General features: G+C 37.1%; 2 protein-coding genes across 4 annotated transcripts in view; one reads left to right on the top strand and one right to left on the bottom strand.

The window, feature by feature from the left end:
* LOC138132045 (uncharacterized) overlaps nucleotides 1–18,567 on the top strand; it is a 29,032-nt gene extending 10,465 nt beyond the window's left edge. For 2 of the 3 annotated variants that reach the window (XM_069049373.1, XM_069049374.1), the window contains 6 exons: nucleotides 2,397–2,595; nucleotides 13,927–14,255; nucleotides 14,308–14,573; nucleotides 15,952–16,134; nucleotides 16,278–16,496; nucleotides 16,811–18,567. In XM_069049373.1, coding sequence (XP_068905474.1) covers nucleotides 2,397–2,595; nucleotides 13,927–14,255; nucleotides 14,308–14,573; nucleotides 15,952–16,134; nucleotides 16,278–16,496; nucleotides 16,811–16,915 — 1,301 coding nt within the window. In that variant the 3' untranslated portion in view covers nucleotides 16,916–18,567. Of the gene's footprint in view, nucleotides 1–2,396; nucleotides 2,596–13,926; nucleotides 14,256–14,307; nucleotides 14,574–15,951; nucleotides 16,135–16,277; nucleotides 16,514–16,810 lie in introns of all 3 variants that reach the window. The other variant, XM_069049375.1, reaches the window with a different exon arrangement.
* Nucleotides 1–19,483, bottom strand: part of LOC138132043 (midasin) — a 69,599-nt gene that overhangs the window by 42,585 nt on the left and 7,531 nt on the right. Inside the window, exons 15-16 of the mRNA XM_069049371.1 lie at nucleotides 18,822–19,450; nucleotides 18,618–18,746 (exon numbers count right to left, since the gene is read on the bottom strand). Of these exons, the coding sequence (XP_068905472.1) occupies nucleotides 18,618–18,746; nucleotides 18,822–19,450 (758 nt within the window). The remainder of the gene's footprint in view (nucleotides 1–18,617; nucleotides 18,747–18,821; nucleotides 19,451–19,483) is intronic.

The following is a 19,483-nucleotide window of genomic DNA, read 5'->3' as shown; positions in this document are numbered from 1 at the left end:
ATACGAAAAATCAGGGTTTTGAATAAAAAAAAGGAGTAAGCTATAATACGGTGGTTTCAGCAGCGTGAATTAATGAAGTACCTAATTTCAAAACCAAAACACCCGTCTGTCTCTATTAAATATTATATTTTGCGATTTCTAAGCACATCACGTAATCGCAAAACTTCCCAATTGACGGATTATAAATAAGGGAAAGAAGGAGACACGGATTTCTACTCCATTTTCCCTTCAAGGTAAACATTTCTTGCAGACACAATGTTCCGAAATTTACAAAATTACTTACTATAAGCAAACAACTTTTTCAATGTTTGAACGTGATTTACTTTTAATATAATTTCACGAACGTTAAATTCATTCCATTTCTTAACCGAAATAACAGTTCCCATTTTCGTTATCATTTCTTCCCTAATAGCTTGTTGTTAAAAGTTTAAAAATCAGGCTTATTTCAATCTGACTGAAAAAAATACATCCACATTTTTACAACTTTTACGAATTACTGTAAGCAATATATTCACATTTTCGTAAAGCTTTAATAAACAAAAACATTTTAAATTTGCTCCATAAATGCTCATTTTCGCTTCCATTTATAAAATCTACAAGAATAATAAAAGCGCAATTACCAGTCATTCAATGCTAAAACCGCGCGTTTTCAATGGCCAATAGGTAGCGAAACAAAATTCCTGAAAATAAATTGTATCGTAATTGGATGGTTTTATTAATCGAACGCCGGAGACAAATCACATGGACCATCGGGTTAATTCCGACAAGTTCTATTGGGAATTGTAGTGTTCCTATTCCCGCTAAATGAGGTTTAAATGGTGCAAGTTTGTTGCAATCTAACTCCATCAGACTGGGCATGATAACTGAGCGGGTCACTTCTGCCAAGATTTTCTATTATTAACACTACCAAATTCCGTATAATGCGAATTAGGGATGAACACAAAGGGCAACTACCTTTTGAGATCGTTGGTTAATTATTAAATCTTTAAGTCTTCCTGCAATGCAGGAACCTGACGACGGAGTCAAGGCTTACTACTGAAATTTTGATGTCGCTCGTGCTTCTAATGACAGTTTTGTTGTGCAACTGCTGATATTAGATCACATTTAATAAATCTTCAGGTCTCAATGTACATCTTTATAGATATCATTTGAAGGATTAGGGTGAAGTTTGAGCAGGGTCGTTTAATGCTTAACGTTGTGGTAAAGATTGCATCATACTACTGCGATAAAACCTGTTTCTTTTTATCTTTCGTGATGTTGGGGATCGATAATATTGCAAAAACTTATAAATCCTGGGTAATCCGCTTTGCCTGATAAGACAGTTTTTACAAGCGCCTGTTATTATTTCGGAGATTAAGGAAATATATAGATATATTTTTCAGATGTGAGCTGACAAAAGCAAATGGTGAAATCTTTGCTATGAAAAGCTTAAATGTGGTAGCGACCTTATTGCGAGGAAGGTTCAACAAAAGAACCGATTAATTCCATCGAAGGGGAAGCTCCCAGGAATAAATTTATCCTAGTAATTACCAGCTTTATCAGCAACGGATAGCTACATTTCTCCCTTCATTTCGATTACCAGAACTTAACGTAAATCTGTACAAATTCAAAGACACTGTTGTTAAATAAAATGAATAATGTATCTTGGCCTAGCACTTTTTCTTCTTCGCGGGAAATCGTTATTTACGCTTAAACTATTTCCTCTATCGGGTTTCGATTTCAGTTTCCCAACACCTGTCAAAAACATCGTCGACTATTCGCACATCAAATCTTTCTAGACGACTTGCGTTCCAAAGAAACCCCAAATTTCTTTAATAAATAAAATTTAATGTGACTGCGGTAGAAGCAACTGTATTAAAATTGGCCTGTTACGGTAGGACCCAGTCCGGGTATAAATGTTTGAATATTGCCCGTTCGAGTTGAGGATTTTATCGGAGCACGAGTGTCAGTGAAAGGACCGCCCCAAAAAAGCATGCAATCTTTTTCTCCAACTTCGAGTTTATCACATATTCGGAGAGCGACCTCGGGCAGAATCTGATGTTTATCAACCAGAGACGCTTACTAAAGTAGGGATGGAGACCGAAAAATATCAAACAACTAGAATTTATTTTATTAAACTGGGATGGAAAATATGAGTCGGGACTGGCAAACCGTTAAAAGAACGCTCTTGCACACGAGCTGTTTCCATTCACAACATTTGCGACGCTTTCTAAAAAACTGTGTTTACACAGAAAGCATCATTGAAGACCTTCCTTCACAGAACATCCCGATTCCTGTGGGCCCAACACAAACCGTACCCTCGGTCTTGCTCCCCGTTCTTACAACGGAATGATTCATGGAGCTTGTGGTTAACTGTTGATGTTGGTGAATTGTGTACAACCGGAATTCTGTGACAGGTTCTGCGGTGGCGATGATAGGTGCCAACCTGCGTTTCGGGAGCACCGTTGCCAATGCAAGCCTGAACGCCACCAGGGTCTTCCAGTGTCATCCGGGTGGGACCGCAGAGGCGGCGCTGATATTCGCCTTAGGAACGATGGGGATGGCCGCCAATATCGCCCTCATGGGGGTCATCCTGGCCAACAGGCAGCTCAGAAGGTGAGTAGAGCACTTTTCAGCTACTCCATATTTTAGGAACTCCATAAAACTTGTGTCAACAATGCAGACTAACCAACTAACTTACTCCGGAACTAACCAGAATCACCTCATTTGTATTCCCGACAAAAGGCCAACTTTATTTCGAAGAAGAATACACTTACGCTACAAATCCCGCATGCAGGGTATCGAATATGTTTGCAACTGTCACGTAACTTTCAATTTGACAGATGTTAACAAGTTTTAATTAAATTTACCCGCTAGAAATCTACTCGCATTTACGTGATTCGAACTGGAAGGAAGTTCGCAGGTAAAAAATTAAAAAACAAAACACAAATTTGTTTTTCATTTTTTATTCTCAAACATCCAGTTATAGTGGCAGTAATGAATGTGTATAACAGTATAATGCAATCTTGGCTTAACTAAAGCAAGAAGTAATTTCTATTCAAATTTAAAATTAAAGTCGAACAATATCCTTTTCTACTTTCTACGCCTCATCACATTATCTCCAACTTCTAAACTGGTTAATTACTTTAATTCCACAGTTTAAGGTAAGCACTTTAACTTTAGCCGGCAATTATGACATCTTAGTTAAATTAGTTCATTATATTACATCTGGAATGGTTGGAATATGATTTGTTTTTCACATTTAAATATTTCACTTGGCAGGCAACAAAAATAAATTTAAATACCTGATATTAACCAAATAATATTTGCAATATTCTGATTGTCATCGCTTCTGGATGGTTGCCAGTGCGCATTCTTTTGACTACAACTGCATTCAAACTTCAAGAGTATGTCGTTTTGCTTTCAGTATTATAGAGCTGCTCATGCATGAGTGTGAGATCTTGCAACATAAAGACATATGTACGTAAAATAGGACAATGATGGCAAACGTCTACAACACAAAAATTGCATCTTGGATATATATCCAAGGCTATATAGACAGGTTATTTGCATGATCTATTCCGACAAATTTAAAAACATTATTTAAACATCTACAACAATAACGTCAATGCAACTTTCCTACTTTATATTCAGTTCAGATTATATTCTCTGATTTATATCAGTATCTGCACTGCATAAATAATTTCTATTTTTACTTTGCGATAACGTTAAGTGTTTAAAAACTTATAGCGTACCATATACGACCCTGAGTTCAACACAGAAATTGACTTTTTTTGACTTGCAATTATTGCAGTAGCTCGGCTATGCTACGCTTCGCCTCGCTAGGCAAACAAATTGCGCGTCAAAAAAAAAGTACCATTTTTAATCCTAATAACACAATCTAATACATTTACATTATCTTGCCAAAATAAAATTTAATTTCGAATAAACCAATCAATTATTTTCATATTCCACATTTCTAGAAGATTGTCACAAAAATTAGTATTTAATCTTGTTAATTGTCCATTTATTAAAAATTCATTCAAGACAATCGCACAACGAAAACATGTTTACTATTTGAAGGATGTGCCTTCAACTCTTGAAATATAACTATGCTTTCTGTGTTAATTTAAAAGATCAATTTTAGTTTCATGTTTGAAATTTTATTAAAACCCACAACTGCAGCACCAGTGGTTTAATAAAAAGTTAATATCGCAGTAATTAAATGTTTTTGTAAGGATGACAAGAGTATTTCTGTTCTGCTGTGGCTGTCATATGTAGATATGAAATAATGTCGTCTGTGCGGAAGAAATTTCCCGATACCCCAGACCAAATTAAATGCTCCTTTGCACGAAATCTCCAGTGCATTTCAACGCGACTGTCAGCGACCGTTAATTACTCGGTCTCGTATTACAGCAAAAAGAAATATCTCCAAATCTAACTGCTCCCCAATCTTCCTTATTTCCCAAAAGACAGTTGTACGACGGGCTGCGCCAATTAACTTTCAGGGATTACGAAATATGCTAAGATAAAATATCTTCTCTGACGTTTCACCGGAGCGCTGAAATTTAGATAAAATGATGGGTCCGTTAATAAGCGTTTTTTCAACACGATGCTTCTCGTATTTTAAGAAGGACCATTATGTTGTCTTCATGCGAAGGACTAGACCGGAAGGATTGTGCAGCGGCCCCTTTTCAAGTGCACAACAGACCGGAATCACCGGAACTGAAACGTCTCTGTTACTTTAACGTTTGACAACACTTGACTAACAAAAACCGGGGCGAAGTTTCCGTGCAATTTACGACGCGTCGCTCCGAATTTTCACGAAATTAGCTTTAAAATTAGTTATGGATCTGGTTGTCATTGGCTGGTGGAAATTTAATTTGGAGACGTGCAATAAAGTGACTCTAGCGAGTATGCTAGCGTTAAGTGGTATTGTCAATAAACCTTTCTAGAAAGCCACTCAATTATTAACGCCACAGGTGTTGTAAAACAGCGGCCCCTGTTCAAATATACATAGCGAAAAAGCCGCCTCGAATTCAGGCGAGAGCCCTAACGACTCTGCGGCATTTGTCAAAAGCCACCGCCGGAATCCTTCGGGTTATTCGATTCGTGTGCAACGGGATCGTTTAACACCGATGTCTGGACTTGCGGCCGAATTTCTCCCGGATCGCAGTTAAGTAAAAGGTCTCGTTTAATGGGAATTATGGGATATGGAATTTTATCTAACGATAAGCTTTTCATCCAGAACAAATATGAAACCAAGGAATTCATAATTAACAAACATAAACATAAACATAAAATTTCCAAATACGTGTCAAATAAGATTATTTCACAATTGAATAGAAAATAGAAACAAATTCAAACATGTTTTGGCACGGCTTCCTCATATTCTGGAAGTCTTCCAGTTAGTTTTCTTCAATTTACACTTTTAGCCTCTCATCTTTAATATGCACCATCAAAGACGCTTCCTGGTTGGAATATTTTGTAAGGTATTGATTCTGAATAAGTCAACTCATTGTACAATATTTTAATAATACTCGTATTTAATACGTTACAATAAACGTATCCAGTATCAGGAAATGAACCATTTGGATCGTAGCTAAAGTGAGAATGTTTCTGTTTAAGTGTAAACTAAATGTTTCCATACCTCTTAGTACAGTAAGTAATGTCCAATGTCCTGCACGAGACAATCTTGAAAATAACTCATTTATTTCTTCAACCAACTTAATTAAGACTTTAAAAAAATGATAAACAGTGAAAACTGCAAAGTGACAAGTTTAAACTGTCAAAATGTTAAATTTCCGAGTATAGAAGAGGCGGCAAATTCATACGTACAGCGTTAATCACTGCCAATTACGATGTCAGAAACATTTATAATAATCATGTAGTTGTGGTGGTCGTAGCGATATTTTGTGGCCCAACATGTCACGATAATTTGATCACCTAAGCACCAAAAGTTTTAACTTTACAGAAAGCTTTGGGTTACTCGAAATATTCTGTGTTTTTCAATAAAACAAAAAACGCTAGGACGCCATCTATTTCTCGGAAGGCGGGATATTAGTTCTTTAAAAAATGTAATATTTTATTTTCAGAAATAAAAAATAAACAAGATGAAAGTTTCTGAATCACATGATACCGACCTACCGAGGCTTCAGTTCGATTAAAAAATGTATAAATCATTTATTTCTGGATAATTTATTAACCAATATGGACGTTATAGGTTTGAATAAATGTGTTCCCTGATTGGTTCAGAAGAATTAAAAAATAAACAAAAACAGCGATTTTGGCGACCGACAGTTGGCAGCTATAAACTAGTCGTTGGACTTCGTTTCCCCCATCAGTCAGAACAGAGATCTGAATTTTTCATTTCCAATCTATTTTTTTCGATAACACCTTGGTTTACGACCGTTTGGACTCGGACTTCTCTGTTCAAAATGCGTGTATCTCACCAACACAGGATTTATCCGAGAATCCCCTTAAAACGTCTAAAATCTGATGTGTGATGTTTTACGGGGTGCGATTTTATTGCAAGGCTTGAAACCGCTTGCGGTGGCGTTTAATAAATGGCGACTTACACGGTGCATTAACTTTGCACGTAACTGTACAATCACCCTGCATAATGTATTAAAATGAGGGCAACAGACTTCCGAAACAATAAACCGCCCACGGTGTGGTTGAAAAGAAGCCCATCCGAAGATTTCTTTTATTAGATCTGCATAAATATCTCATATTTCCTGTACAATATTATTCGAAGGCATATATTTCGCCGGGATTTATGTCAACATTTATTACGTCTTATATTTGTGTCACCGGCTCAATAACAGCACCATCGACGATAAAACAGCAGCGGTTCAGCTTCTTCGTCCGTATTGCAAAAAGTTCGCCTCACAATGACGAATTTACATTCCGAACGTAATTTCTCTGACTTTAATTACATTAAAAGTCGGTTTTAAAATAGAATGCACTCTAAAATGTAAAAAGCTAATTCCTAATTCGAAGCCCGTCCTGCAGATAAATATGTAGAATGAACAGAACCGATGCGATTTTATGCCAAATTACCTAACTTAAAGCGTTGACATTTTTCATTTTTCTCAATTATAAAAGAATAATAAAATAGAATTACACTGGAAAAGTCCCTCTCTGGTGGTGCCAGATGACAATTTCTTTGTTATGAGCAGGATGATGAAATATAAAATAAATTATATTTCTGATCGAAATGAAAGTAATATTTTTTATGACGGCTATTTTCCGCTTTTATACATTTAAGCCGATATCAAGTGTTGGAGAGTTAATAAAATAAGTCAAAAAGTGTTTCCACTACCACTAACAGTTTGTTTATTGTGGGTACATAAGTTAATATACATTTGCACTATATCGTTTTTTTTTTCTGAACCGGTACCGACCCTAAGCGACCAAATTTATGGCACGAAATACCGTCCAGTTAACACAGCAACAAAGTTTTATTGAAATTTCAGAGGAGTTGAATATTCCGCTGACTATAAAGTTAAGGCTTCTGTTAAACGCTTAAAAGTAAATGGCACAAAAGACTATTAAATTTTTATTATACAATGATAAATGACTTAAACTAACGTTTGATGGTTCATTGATTCTCATCTACCTCCACAAAACTACAATAAATTTTCACAAAACATTCATTAAAAAACATTTACTTATGAAATATGTAAATACGTATATATACAGGGTTATTCGCGAGGAATAAAGAGCCCGAACAAATTTTTGATGCAACCAACATTACCTTTTCAGAAGTAAGGTTGATAAAAAAAATTTTTTTATTAAATATGGTGGATCCAAATTACAATTTTTTAATAAAGTTTTGCATAGTTAGTTGTGAAAAGATAATCTTGGAATTTGGAAATTTGGTTTCTCGTGAATAACCCTGGATGTCATTAAACATTTTACCCGGCGCATCCACCAATTTTGTTGTTGAATACAATATCGATATAATTTTAAAAAATAATCCATATTTACGTTAAGTCAGAAAAAACACCAAAAGAAATTTTCAATGAAAACTTTGCAGCAAAAAATTAGACGAGAGAAACTATTGTGACAACATTTTGGCAGTTAACAGTTTCTCGAGTTCTTAAAACTGAAAATTATCTAGAAAATAGTAGTTTATTTAATGAGTTCGTGCGTAAATTGGGCTTTTTTTGGCACGATTGGGCCATTTTAAAACGCGAGTGAAACGAGCGTTTCAAAGGCCCATGAGCTTCACAAGTTGTGACATTTATCAAAATCCGTTCACACAGGAGAAAATTCTCAAATTCTGACAGTGTCGAACAAAAAAATAGTTTTGAAATGTAATTCGTTCGACGAAATAATTTTATGATTGGATTAAAAAACAGAATATGAGCTTTAGTTTACAATATTTATTTCATCACTCATTGAAACAATAAATAATGTTTCTAGGAAATAGTCAACAGTTTTCTATATTTATGGCTCTCAAAAAAAGTACGTTTTTATCGATGTCGCAATGACAAACATCACAGTTTTCTTGCTTACTTAATATCACAAATAAAATACAGTCGCGGACAGAAAAAAAGTAGAACAATGTTTTTTCGTTAATGTACATTAACGAAAAAACATTGTTCTACTTTTTTTTGTAAATCTGTTTACTATTTCTATGGTTAGTTTAATAGTAGTTTATTTAACGAGTTCGTGTGTAAATTGGGCTCTCTTTGGCACGAGTGCCAAAAAAGACCAATTTACCCAAGAACGAGTTGAATACAACGTTTTTTTGTTCGACGAACCCCTTAAAGGATCCAAAACGCTTAAAATCTTCAAAATTCGCTAGGCGTTTGGTTTTGACAAGTTGTGACATTTATCAAAATCCATTCACACAGGGGAAAAATCTCAAATTCTGACAGTGTCGAACAAAAAAAATATTTATTTATTTATTATAGTAAGGCCATTTTACTCAACTCAGTTTTAGCTAAATTTCTTAATAAGACTTGTCTTACTTTTTTCTGTGCGGGACTGTATGTACTTCAAAGCTGTAGACTTACACGGAAAGTATTTGAAGCTTATAAATGTTTTTTATTTAAAAACTCTTTACATGAAACAAAATAAAAATAACACAATTAACTGCATTAACGTACTCTTACAATTATAGTTCGACTTTCTAACTCTCATTTTAATTGGAAAATCTTATTAAAGCATTCATCCAACTGTTGCTACAAAAACCGAAAAATCGATTAGGTCGACCGACTAAAACATTCCATTGTTAACTCTGCATCAACAATGCATGAAATGATGGAATTTTACAACAGAATGAGCTTTATAGCCGTTTTGAATTTTAAATAAAGTGGGTAACTATGATTTTGCATTGTTCAAAAAGAAAACAATGTTTAACTTTTGAACTAACAATAAGTTAGCAATTGTGGTGATAGGTACTTTACGCAAAATTAATGTTTTGGGGTTAATACTCAAATAAATGTATTTTGTATAAAGCAAGCAAGCATCGAAATGCCAAAAATTGTATCATATTTGAAAATTTATGTTTTGCGGCTTTGGCCGCATTTGTTCAGAGAATCGTGTTTTTCTTTCGACAGCGGTTGAAATTCCAGCTGAATAGTTCAGGTTGCAATAAATTTGACGGGACGCATAACCTTCGCTGTAGAGATTATACGCCATGGTCCTAAACTGATGCAGCGTGAGGTGAGATTAAAATTAATGTAGTGGAAAAGTTGTTAGTATTTACGAAGTATTTGGCTGGAACAATGCGTGTTACACTTTCAAGGAACCGTCCTGAATTATTAAAATCAAATTATCCTTTATAAATTAGAAGTCCTATCTCATTTTTATTGTGTATAATTCGCTCAAAATTTCTCGCTCTGCCGCCCAATATAATTAGAAGAATCCAGCAAGTCCCTCTGCTATAATTGATTTCGTGTCCTGGTGAAAGAGATGGACGAGTGGATCGTAAAGAAGACGTCGAGAAAGATCCGATACTTTCGAGGTGGAACAGGGATTTCACTGGAATATGATTAAGCTCAAGTTGAAAGAGAGACTTAATTCGCTCCTAATTAACTTGTTATGATTGCTACCAAAGGCTGCATGCCTGTTGGGTATTGTGTACGCTTACGATTAATTCGAAAGGTCCTTTGAGCGAATTATTTAGCTTCAGTGTGTTATTCTAGTCCTAAATTACTTGCTATTTAAGTAACACCAGTATCTAATTTGTTTGGAGCTTGAGACTGAAAAGCTTGGCAGTTTTTCAGGTGTTTCGTTGATGTAAAAACGTTGAAACGTGAATTGACGTTACGTAGTGAGACTAGAAAACCTCCAGCCGTACAGTATATCAAACAAGACGCGAACAAATGGCCTCGCCGTGTTTTTGGATGAAAAATAAAATATCCTCTAGACTCGAAGAAATATCACTCTTGGATCCGCATCTTTTCTGTCATTCAGTATGTTGCAGACAAGCAACTAATTGTCTGCCAACATTAAACCCCATACCCGCCAGAAGTAAGCCCCCAAAACCGACTCAGATTAATCATTCAAGACGTTATTCATAAACTTCATGCATATTTATTCGAGGCCCAGTTCTACTCGACTCTCAATTTTGATAATTAATTCCATAGAGGAATTAGAACATTAAAATTAAAACCAGTATTGCAATGACAAAAACATTCCAGAAATCCACTACAGAACTATCCTTCTGACTTGAGTGACAACGAATTAACTTCCAGCGAAAACTTTGAAGTTTCTAAAGTGACACGTTTAAGGTGCCGTGTCTTGCGAGCTAGCATTTGTCTGCAATTTCTACAAGCTCTGGATACCGATAAGGGAAAAGGAAAAGAAAACCTACGCTCCAGATCAGTGGGCTTGCATCGCCTTTGTAAATGGCAAAAATTTAGTAAACGCGATGAACGAATAGATGATAAATATCAAAAACTGAAAATGTATTGCCATCAAAATGACTCATACAAGCGTTAAATTCGGCTCGAACTGATCTGTAATAATAGATTGTATCGGTGATACACTCAATTAGTTGCGAAAGTGGTGGGGTTTGTTACAAAGCTAAATTACTTGCCCCCAACGAAACTAAGTTTTAAGAAAAATGATTATAATTAAGATGCTTTGGAAGAGAAAGGGTACAAACAAGATAACACTAAAACTTTAATTGAAGTAGATACAGAAGTTCAACAAGAAAGATTGCTTTAATCAATTATGTTTCTTAATCTAAAAATGAGACATAATTGGAATAATTCGTGCGCTGGCCTTATCAAAGCAATTGCCTCTAAGTGAGCGCGAATGGACAAGATGAGAAGTGTGCTGCAACGATACACTCTATCGAGTTTCCGCCGACACCTTCTCGGAGACTCCTTTCTTTCATTAAACGGTGATCGATAACTACCTTTCCTCTACAAAGCTCAACAGACCAAAGATTAACTGCGGCCGCTAATCTTGATAATTGATGAAGACGCACCGCTGGCTAAGAACAGGAAAATATAGCGGAAAAGAATTCATTTATTACTGCCCCGAGGAAATTTGCGTCATTATCGTCAGTAACTCGAATTCAATGTAAAACTTCTGATCAATTAATCATAGAACATTCATGAACCACAACAACGCCCAAACTAAGTAACTTCAAGCGAAAGCGGCTCACGTGTGGAGTCGGGAAAAAGTTGAACAAACTGTTTTCGTCGTGTCAGACCCCTCTGTCTGATTCTTCCAGATTGCATGCATTTTTTAAACGAAGACAGAAACTTGGTGCATAGCTGCCATCCTCCCGAGGAGACTTTTACCCGAAATGTGGAGATAAAACTTACCGGAAAGTTATACGGGTTACAACGATTCAATTTATATTTTCGTTTTTTTGTTTTCCGTTTACAACTGACATGAACACTGTTTTAAAGCCTAACAAACAAAACTTCGAATGGTTATATGTAGAACGGATCTGTTTGCAACAAAGACACAAGGGAAATAAATGAATTTTAGATGTTTCTAGTTTCGCGTTTTGAGATTTATTGTGCGGTTGTAGAAAATTCCTAGAGGTGCAAACAATCATATGGATATTGAATAATAAACAATAATATTTAATAATGAATAAATAAATTATTAAAACAAAAAATTTAAATGAACAGATTCTTTGAACGTGTCGGAGTTTTCATCAACTACAAAAAATATGTATTTTATGTTTTCTCTTCATAAAACATAAACTAATAATAAGAAAGACTCCGTGACTCAAATTAGATTAATATTTCATTAAAAGCAATATTAAATGAGATGAAAAAAAAAACATTTTCAGCTTTTGGATCATATTTTAATAAATTTCATGTTATAAAAAAAATGCGCAATAAGTCTGAACGCGAGCAATATGAATGGCAATTACGCTGAAGTTTCCAGCTTGGCTATAATGTTAAATAAAGTTTGGAACACGTACGCGTACAAGTCGTTATAGTTGGTCTTATGTGTATACTTTCAAATTAATAGCGCTTTATAACATTTATTACTTAGGATAAGAAAGGCTATTTTATTTCGTAAAACTTTGAAGTAACTAAAATCAAAACTATGTACTTACACTTCAAGTTATAACATCATTTCGCTTTCTTGTGGATACATTTGTGCTTTTCCACGTTATACTTCAGAATAGAACGAAAGTTAATTGACAAATCTCCAAAAAGACAAATTATAATAATATTACCAGAAAAAATAAGCATAATTTATTGACTTGATGGTTCAAATAAATTACGAATACCGCCAAAAACGTGAACTCGGTATGGAAAAAATTTTTATTTGTTTAAAATATGCAATAATAAAAATTTTTCGCTGCTCGTACCTCCAGATGTCCAACATTACAAACCGACAGACGCTCATATAATACGACCATGACCGTTCCGTCCGCCATTCTCTAAGTTTTTGCGGAACAGAAAATATGCATGATATGAAAGTATCGTTCTGAGGTCTAAGTGGCAAGTTTTTTTTTCTGAACGGCCAACATATTAAAAAACAGGAAATATAGTAAGCGACGGCATGAGAAACATGAAATGTTATCTCGGTCTGCGATCATTTATCAATCTGAGATTATTTTGAAGAGTTGACGACGCAGAGTCTGGCTGCAATCCGCTGAGTAACGAATAAAACGAATTACAGGCAACATACGGCTTTTGTCCGAAAATACCGTTAACCAATTTAGGGAAAAATGCAATTTCCGCCTGAATTCGATACCATTCTTCATCACGCCCTCGTCGAATCATCGGTCGTTTCCTGGCTCCACTTCATAATTCACTTTCCTTTCTGGAAATCTTTTGTGCAAATAACTCATCCCCGTGCGTAAGCGACGCCCAAAGGAGCATTACTGAACGGGTCTGTTAAGAGTCAATACGGCCCTTTACAAATCTAATTCCGATGGCACCACCACTCAGGAAATGAGACTTTTAGGCCCTGTTTCCGACTGGTGGGTCCTTGTGTTCAAGATTATTATCGCTGTGTACGTCGTCATTTCCCGGTATTGTTGTCCTAGGCGACTTCCTTTACGATATGCGGTTAAGCTAACTGCTCGGACTGTTCGCTGCTGGGGAGTAAACTGCTTATAATTTGATAACATTAATGCAGTTTTCTGATCCCTCCAAGCGAATATTCCTCTCAAACAGACCAACGAAACCGTGTAACACGTGTTTATTGAGGAAAAAAAAATCCTTTCTAATAGAAACTGAATTACAGGCGGGCAGTGCAGATACTAAATCGTTTACCGCGTCGGTTACGAGAAAACAACAGAACTTTTTAGGGCTACGAGGTGCGAATTTCCCACAACCTGATAAAATTAATAGGATTTTCTGGCCCCTCAAAACGAATATTCAAGGTGGCGGCATCGAAGCGTGTAATAAATCGAGTAATTATTTTTTTCCGAGACAGGTCGAACCTCAACTGGAACGAAACTCCTTAAAAGGCACTGCATCATAGATTTTTTGCTTGTTTTAGATGGTCTCAGGGTTTACTATTCCATCAGGGGGCAGTGGACTGCGCCAGAGCGGCGCTGCTACTCCCTTTAGGAATTTCGATACTCCACTGCCAGCCGGTCCAGAAATGTTCCCTCGTGGAAACCGCCTTCCTTCTCCTGGTCACCGTGGCCACGGTTAACATGCTGACCACTGTCCTCAACGACTCTCCGGTCTTTCCCGAAGACGACGACTCTGACTCTCTGTCCGACGTTCCGCTGCTGATGGACTCGCCCCAATGCGTACTCTTCGGCACGTTCATGATTTGGTTCGCTTCCATCACCATAAACCTGGGACCCACATTCTTATCCGGTAAGTTAGACAAACAAAGCCCGAACAGACGCTTTATTATATTGACCTGCAGGTGCTTTAGCGGCTCAGGGCGAGGCAGGACACAAAGCCCCTTCTTGTCCCTTGATACACGGACCCTTAAGACACTACATATTGAACGCCCTGTGGATCGCGGTGAATTTGGTGTGTGTGTTTTTAACTTTGTTCCACTTGAGGAAGCTGCACAGGGACCTGACCAAGGCGAACGTGGAGGCCGTGAGGGTGGCGGGTTTAGTCACTACTCTGGTGAACGTGACAGGGGGCGGAGGAGCGGCAGGGACCAACGCAAACGGGGAGCGGGTGGGTAATTAAGCTACACGTAGTCATCATCTGCAGACGACAACTAAACACATGGTCTAGCTATCTACTCGGCGTAATGAACGGAGCCGCTATAATTCAAAACGAGATGGGTTTGTGCTTTACCAGGACTTAAAGTACTTGTACTTTTAAGTCCTGTTGCATAAATTATGAGAACGGCTTAGGTGATAGCGTACTTATGTTCCTTATATCGCGTAACGTTGAAACCGGAACATCCTGGATAAAATATAAAAAAAAATGAGAGAGCGCGCCAGACTTGATAAATATTTAGTGGCCCTGCTCGGGGGAGGTTTTGCGGCTGGAGTTTTTCTACTGTTAGCACTGATCGGGCATGTAAAGTGCCTTTAAAATATTTCATGCTGGTAGTTTCCTTTAAACTGTCTGAATCTAGGCACGGAACGTTTTCATTATTCTCAAGGAAACAAGTGCGTTTTAAACCTTTGTTGATTCGTTTCGCGAAGTTCTTCAGAATAGCTCACCCAAACGGAAAACGAAACGTTTTAGGAAACATAAATTTAAGCCCTTTGTACAATCATGTGCATAATTAACGCTCACCCCTCACTAGCACCTCGTACATTTACCTAAATAAATGTCGTCTTTACAACAATTTATTCTTCGTGGATTCTAAAAACACGCTTCTTTGTGCACCACCACAGTAATAAGACGCTAACACTGATCCTTTCTAACACGTTATTCGAAAAATGTTTTCGCTCAAAAGTAAAACTCTACCTCAATTTTACATAAACATAAAATTGTTATACTTTTACATGCTTAGGTAAATATTAAAAATAAAAAATTACACTTCACGTTAGAAAAGTAAAACAAAAAAAATTTACAGCACATACTACCAATGAATGACCTAAAATGCAATTTACGATTTTTTCTTGAAACATTACCGTTAAAAACTGGTATAAAACAACTAATGGAAAATGATTGTGAAAAAAGCGCATCTCTCGGCAAGACTTTCTAAACAACTCAGCCATCTAGTTTTTTCACAAAAGAGCCTCTTCCCGCGTAACAACAAAACTTGGAATTAGCTTTTCCTTCATTCTTGAAGATTTTTATCTACCGGAAAACATAAAATAGGAAACTCGGAAAAAACAAAGTTACAAACTTCAATTGACTATCTCCGATGTATTTTTAAAATATCGTAAATTTCGTTTATGATCGAATTTTGTTCTCGATCGCGTCATTTTGTTACGATATTAAATAAAATGGGTGATGGGTAGTAATTTATGCGCGAAATCTTTCTCTCGTGCTGGTTTGTAAATTCCGGAAAAATAGACGACATAACCGTACCATAGATCAAACGGACGTTCCTTTGTTGTAAATTAACTGTGCTCGTCGTTACGCACTTTAGGCTTCCGGAGCGCTGGAAGAGCACCGGAGGATGCGCGAATACCTCCGGAGAATGGAACGCGACGGCGTTCAAAGGGTGAAGATGTTTCTTGTTATCACGGCCGCTTACGTCCTTTTCTGGGGTCCACTTTTCTTCGTCACACTCGTCAACCATCCCATTGTGGGCAACCCTCTCGGACACGAGGTAAGTTCAATTCACCACTTTACTTTTTCCCTCCCAATAACACTATCTCTCGCGGTTTGGGACGCAATTATGTTGTTGCAAGTCGCCGCTTATTGTGTATTTTGTCCGGACAACAATGGGAAAATATACCGCACGTGTTCCAGATAACGCTGCACATATCATACGTTCACGCCATCGTCAACCCCACGCTGTTTCTGGTGCTGCACAGGGGACTGAGGAGGGCGACCCTCGACCTCTGCTGCGGCTGGATACCCCTGTGGCTGGGAAACCCCAACGTCCCGCCGCCACCCGACCCTCCCAGAGCTGACATATCGCTTCTCAAACCACCCCTGCCCGTGCCAGCCCACCCTGATAGCTCTATGGTAATTAAATATTATATGTAAGTGGTGTACACAGCATGTTCTTTTTACAATCTTATATAGTTAAGCACCAGATTAATTTTTCGTTTGCCAACTATAGAGGGAAATATTGCTTTGCCATTCTGTTCCGACCACGTTCAATCAAAATTCCGTCCGAATCCGCAACACAATATTTTTGCCTATAGGCTTAGTAATAGCTATAGACCACGTGATCAAACACTACCCTAGTAGTTTACAAACATGACTAAACGATTACACGTACTGAAAACTGCGATTTCAGTTAGCGATATACGATAAAATTGTTCTTTTCATTCCAGGGAGACTCCGATTTGAGTCCGTGGACTCCGGAGCCGGTAAACGGAGGAATACAAATCCCGCACTACATCAGCCCGGAGCCGAGTTCGCCACCCGAGAGTGACTAGCATCCGGACTGGGACAGATCCACCAGGATCTAAACTTCGGGCGTCAAGAGAGTCGTACAATAAAGACTGCAATCGTGATCCCATTTATGAATTCTTACGTGTAATAAGAAAAAGAATCAAAAGACTGTGAAGTTTTTCTTGTTCTCCTGATAACAACGCGATGGTTACGGAATGTTTGCCCACTTAAATCTCAATTTTAATTTTTTAATGTAAAATAGCATTCTGAATCTTCCCATATCCAATGTACGTTTTCCACCAACAGTGTCACTTCTGTTTTAGCACCGTTCTATTAGTACCTACTGAAACGTTAAAGCTGTATCGTTTTATTAATGAATATCGACTACCATTATGGTGGTAAAAGTGGCCGTAAAAATCGATTTACGCGCAAATCTCGTTTAAAATTAAAACTCATGGTAGGCATGATCACGTGCGGCCAGAAAAGCAATTCTCTCCTTCATTACGAACATTGTATACTTAACTAATGGTAAGATAACGACACGGTATTGTAAGGACGAAGTTAAGTGCAAACCAAATCCGCCTACTATAGGAATTGATAATTTTAAGAGACATTTCGGCACGTTAGATAAGGTTCAAATTATATAATTGTCGGTGACTAGATCAACTATATCATTGTAAAAGAACACTGTCAATGGGTACTAAATATTTTAATATAACACTAAAGAACTGATATATAATTGTAACTATTTCGAAGTCTTTCTAGTAGAACATTTCTCACCTGCAATTACTAAAATAAACGTCCACACCTCAACAATTGCTCAAGGTTCAATTGACTATAGCTCATTTGTGTAGACCCATCACGTCTAAACAAATGAAAGTAGCAGTGGAACCAATGAAAATTTTAGAAATTGCAGTCTACTACGTCAAAATGTTAGATTACATGTAGTAGAATAGTGTTTAGGACCAGAGCCGCAATCAAATCCGTGTGATTAGATCGTAAATGTCACATAGATACTGTATAAGACACATTTTTCTCCATACTGAACCGTAATAAATGGAAAATTTGTCGAGCACGAGCTTTATCGTTTCACGCCACTTTAATGTTATTCTAGACATATCCCGCCACGCTCTATTTTTTCATTTGTGTTACGAGTTTCATTTTGTACATTTAAATTTAATGTTTGTAGTAGATTTAACATGATGTGTTTCAATATTATATCGTAATAATGAAACAACTGTAAGATTTTAAAAACCTAAAAGAAATGTGTACCTAATTATATTTTGTTGTGTGGAAAAAAGATGTCGTGAAATCGATTTCTCAGCTGAATAAAGAGCAATAACACGATTTTGTCCAAATGTATTCAGGTTAAAAAAATACCATTAAACCATGTGCCTAAATGTATAAATGAAGTATAAATAATAACTAACTGCTTTTGTACATAAAAGAAACATCTAATGTAAATTGCAACGAACTGACGAATCGTTGTACTAATTTGGGAAAGAAAGAAATAAACAAAAATAATATCGTTATTTATCTAAAGCACTCTTGATATATTCTTCCATCAATTTTTGTTTCTGTATGTACACTTAATAAGAAAAATAAAATGACGTGAGAAGTCGCTGCTGCATTTGTTTGCTTTCCGCATCCCCTAACTCGGTCGGCGACTTTTTGTCGGGATGGATTCCGATACCGTCAAAACAACGAAACGTTCGACCGACGGAGTAAAATAAATACAAGACTTACCTGTTCGAATCCTCCCAGAATGTCGGTAGTATCCATGGCAGATGTTACTGGTAAAGTTCTCAAAGTTTTGCCGGCGATATTGGCTAAAACCCGCACTGCCGTGCTCTTTCCTGACGCCGAGCTGCCCACCTGAAAGGAATATGGGGTAATAAAGGGAAACTTTCATTCTTTGTTACTGCCTGGCTTTTTCTGATAGAAACTTACCAACAAACTCATCCAGTTGAGATTAACGCAGTAGGCCAAACTTCGCAAAACTCCCAACTGGGATCTTAAAACTAGACAACTCTTCTGTTGGCTGATCACGTTCGTGTCGACACCACCGCCGTTTCTCTTCAAGCTCACGTCACCCAAGAATATTTTTTCGTTGTTTACGTAAAAAACTGGCCCGTCCCCGCAAATTCCACGTCCGAATACTTCTTCGAATATTTCATTTATTTTCGTTTTGTCACTCAAAGTCCTCATGCGATCGCCATAAATCAACTGCACCAAACTCTCAGGTTGATACTGTTTATCGACAGCCGGGTTAGTCTTGTAGTGATAAATCATGGCTTCACACCAACGGCTCAAATCGCGCAAGTTGAACTCCCACGGCGAGCCTTTATTCCCAAAGTTATGACTCTCTAATTCGGAGTGCACTCGAAAATTGAATTTCAACATCTTCTCTATTATTTCGGGATCCAAATTAGGAAACTGACTTCTCAGTATTAGTCCTAGGTCTTCATCTGTTAATGAACTGACGTACACTTGAATAAACCGGTTCAAGAACGACTGAGGTAGTCCCCTACGCGAACCTCCCTGCTTTAAGGGATTCTGACAGGCAAAGAATCTAGTGCCTAAAATAATATTTCGTTAACTGAAGAATAAAC

Source organism: Tenebrio molitor, chromosome 5, assembly GCF_963966145.1.
Source record: "Tenebrio molitor chromosome 5, icTenMoli1.1, whole genome shotgun sequence".
Taxonomy (NCBI): Eukaryota; Metazoa; Arthropoda; class Insecta; order Coleoptera; family Tenebrionidae; genus Tenebrio; species Tenebrio molitor.
The sequence above is the reverse complement of the archived record's forward strand: the minus strand, read 5'-3'. Positions and strand labels throughout refer to the sequence as shown.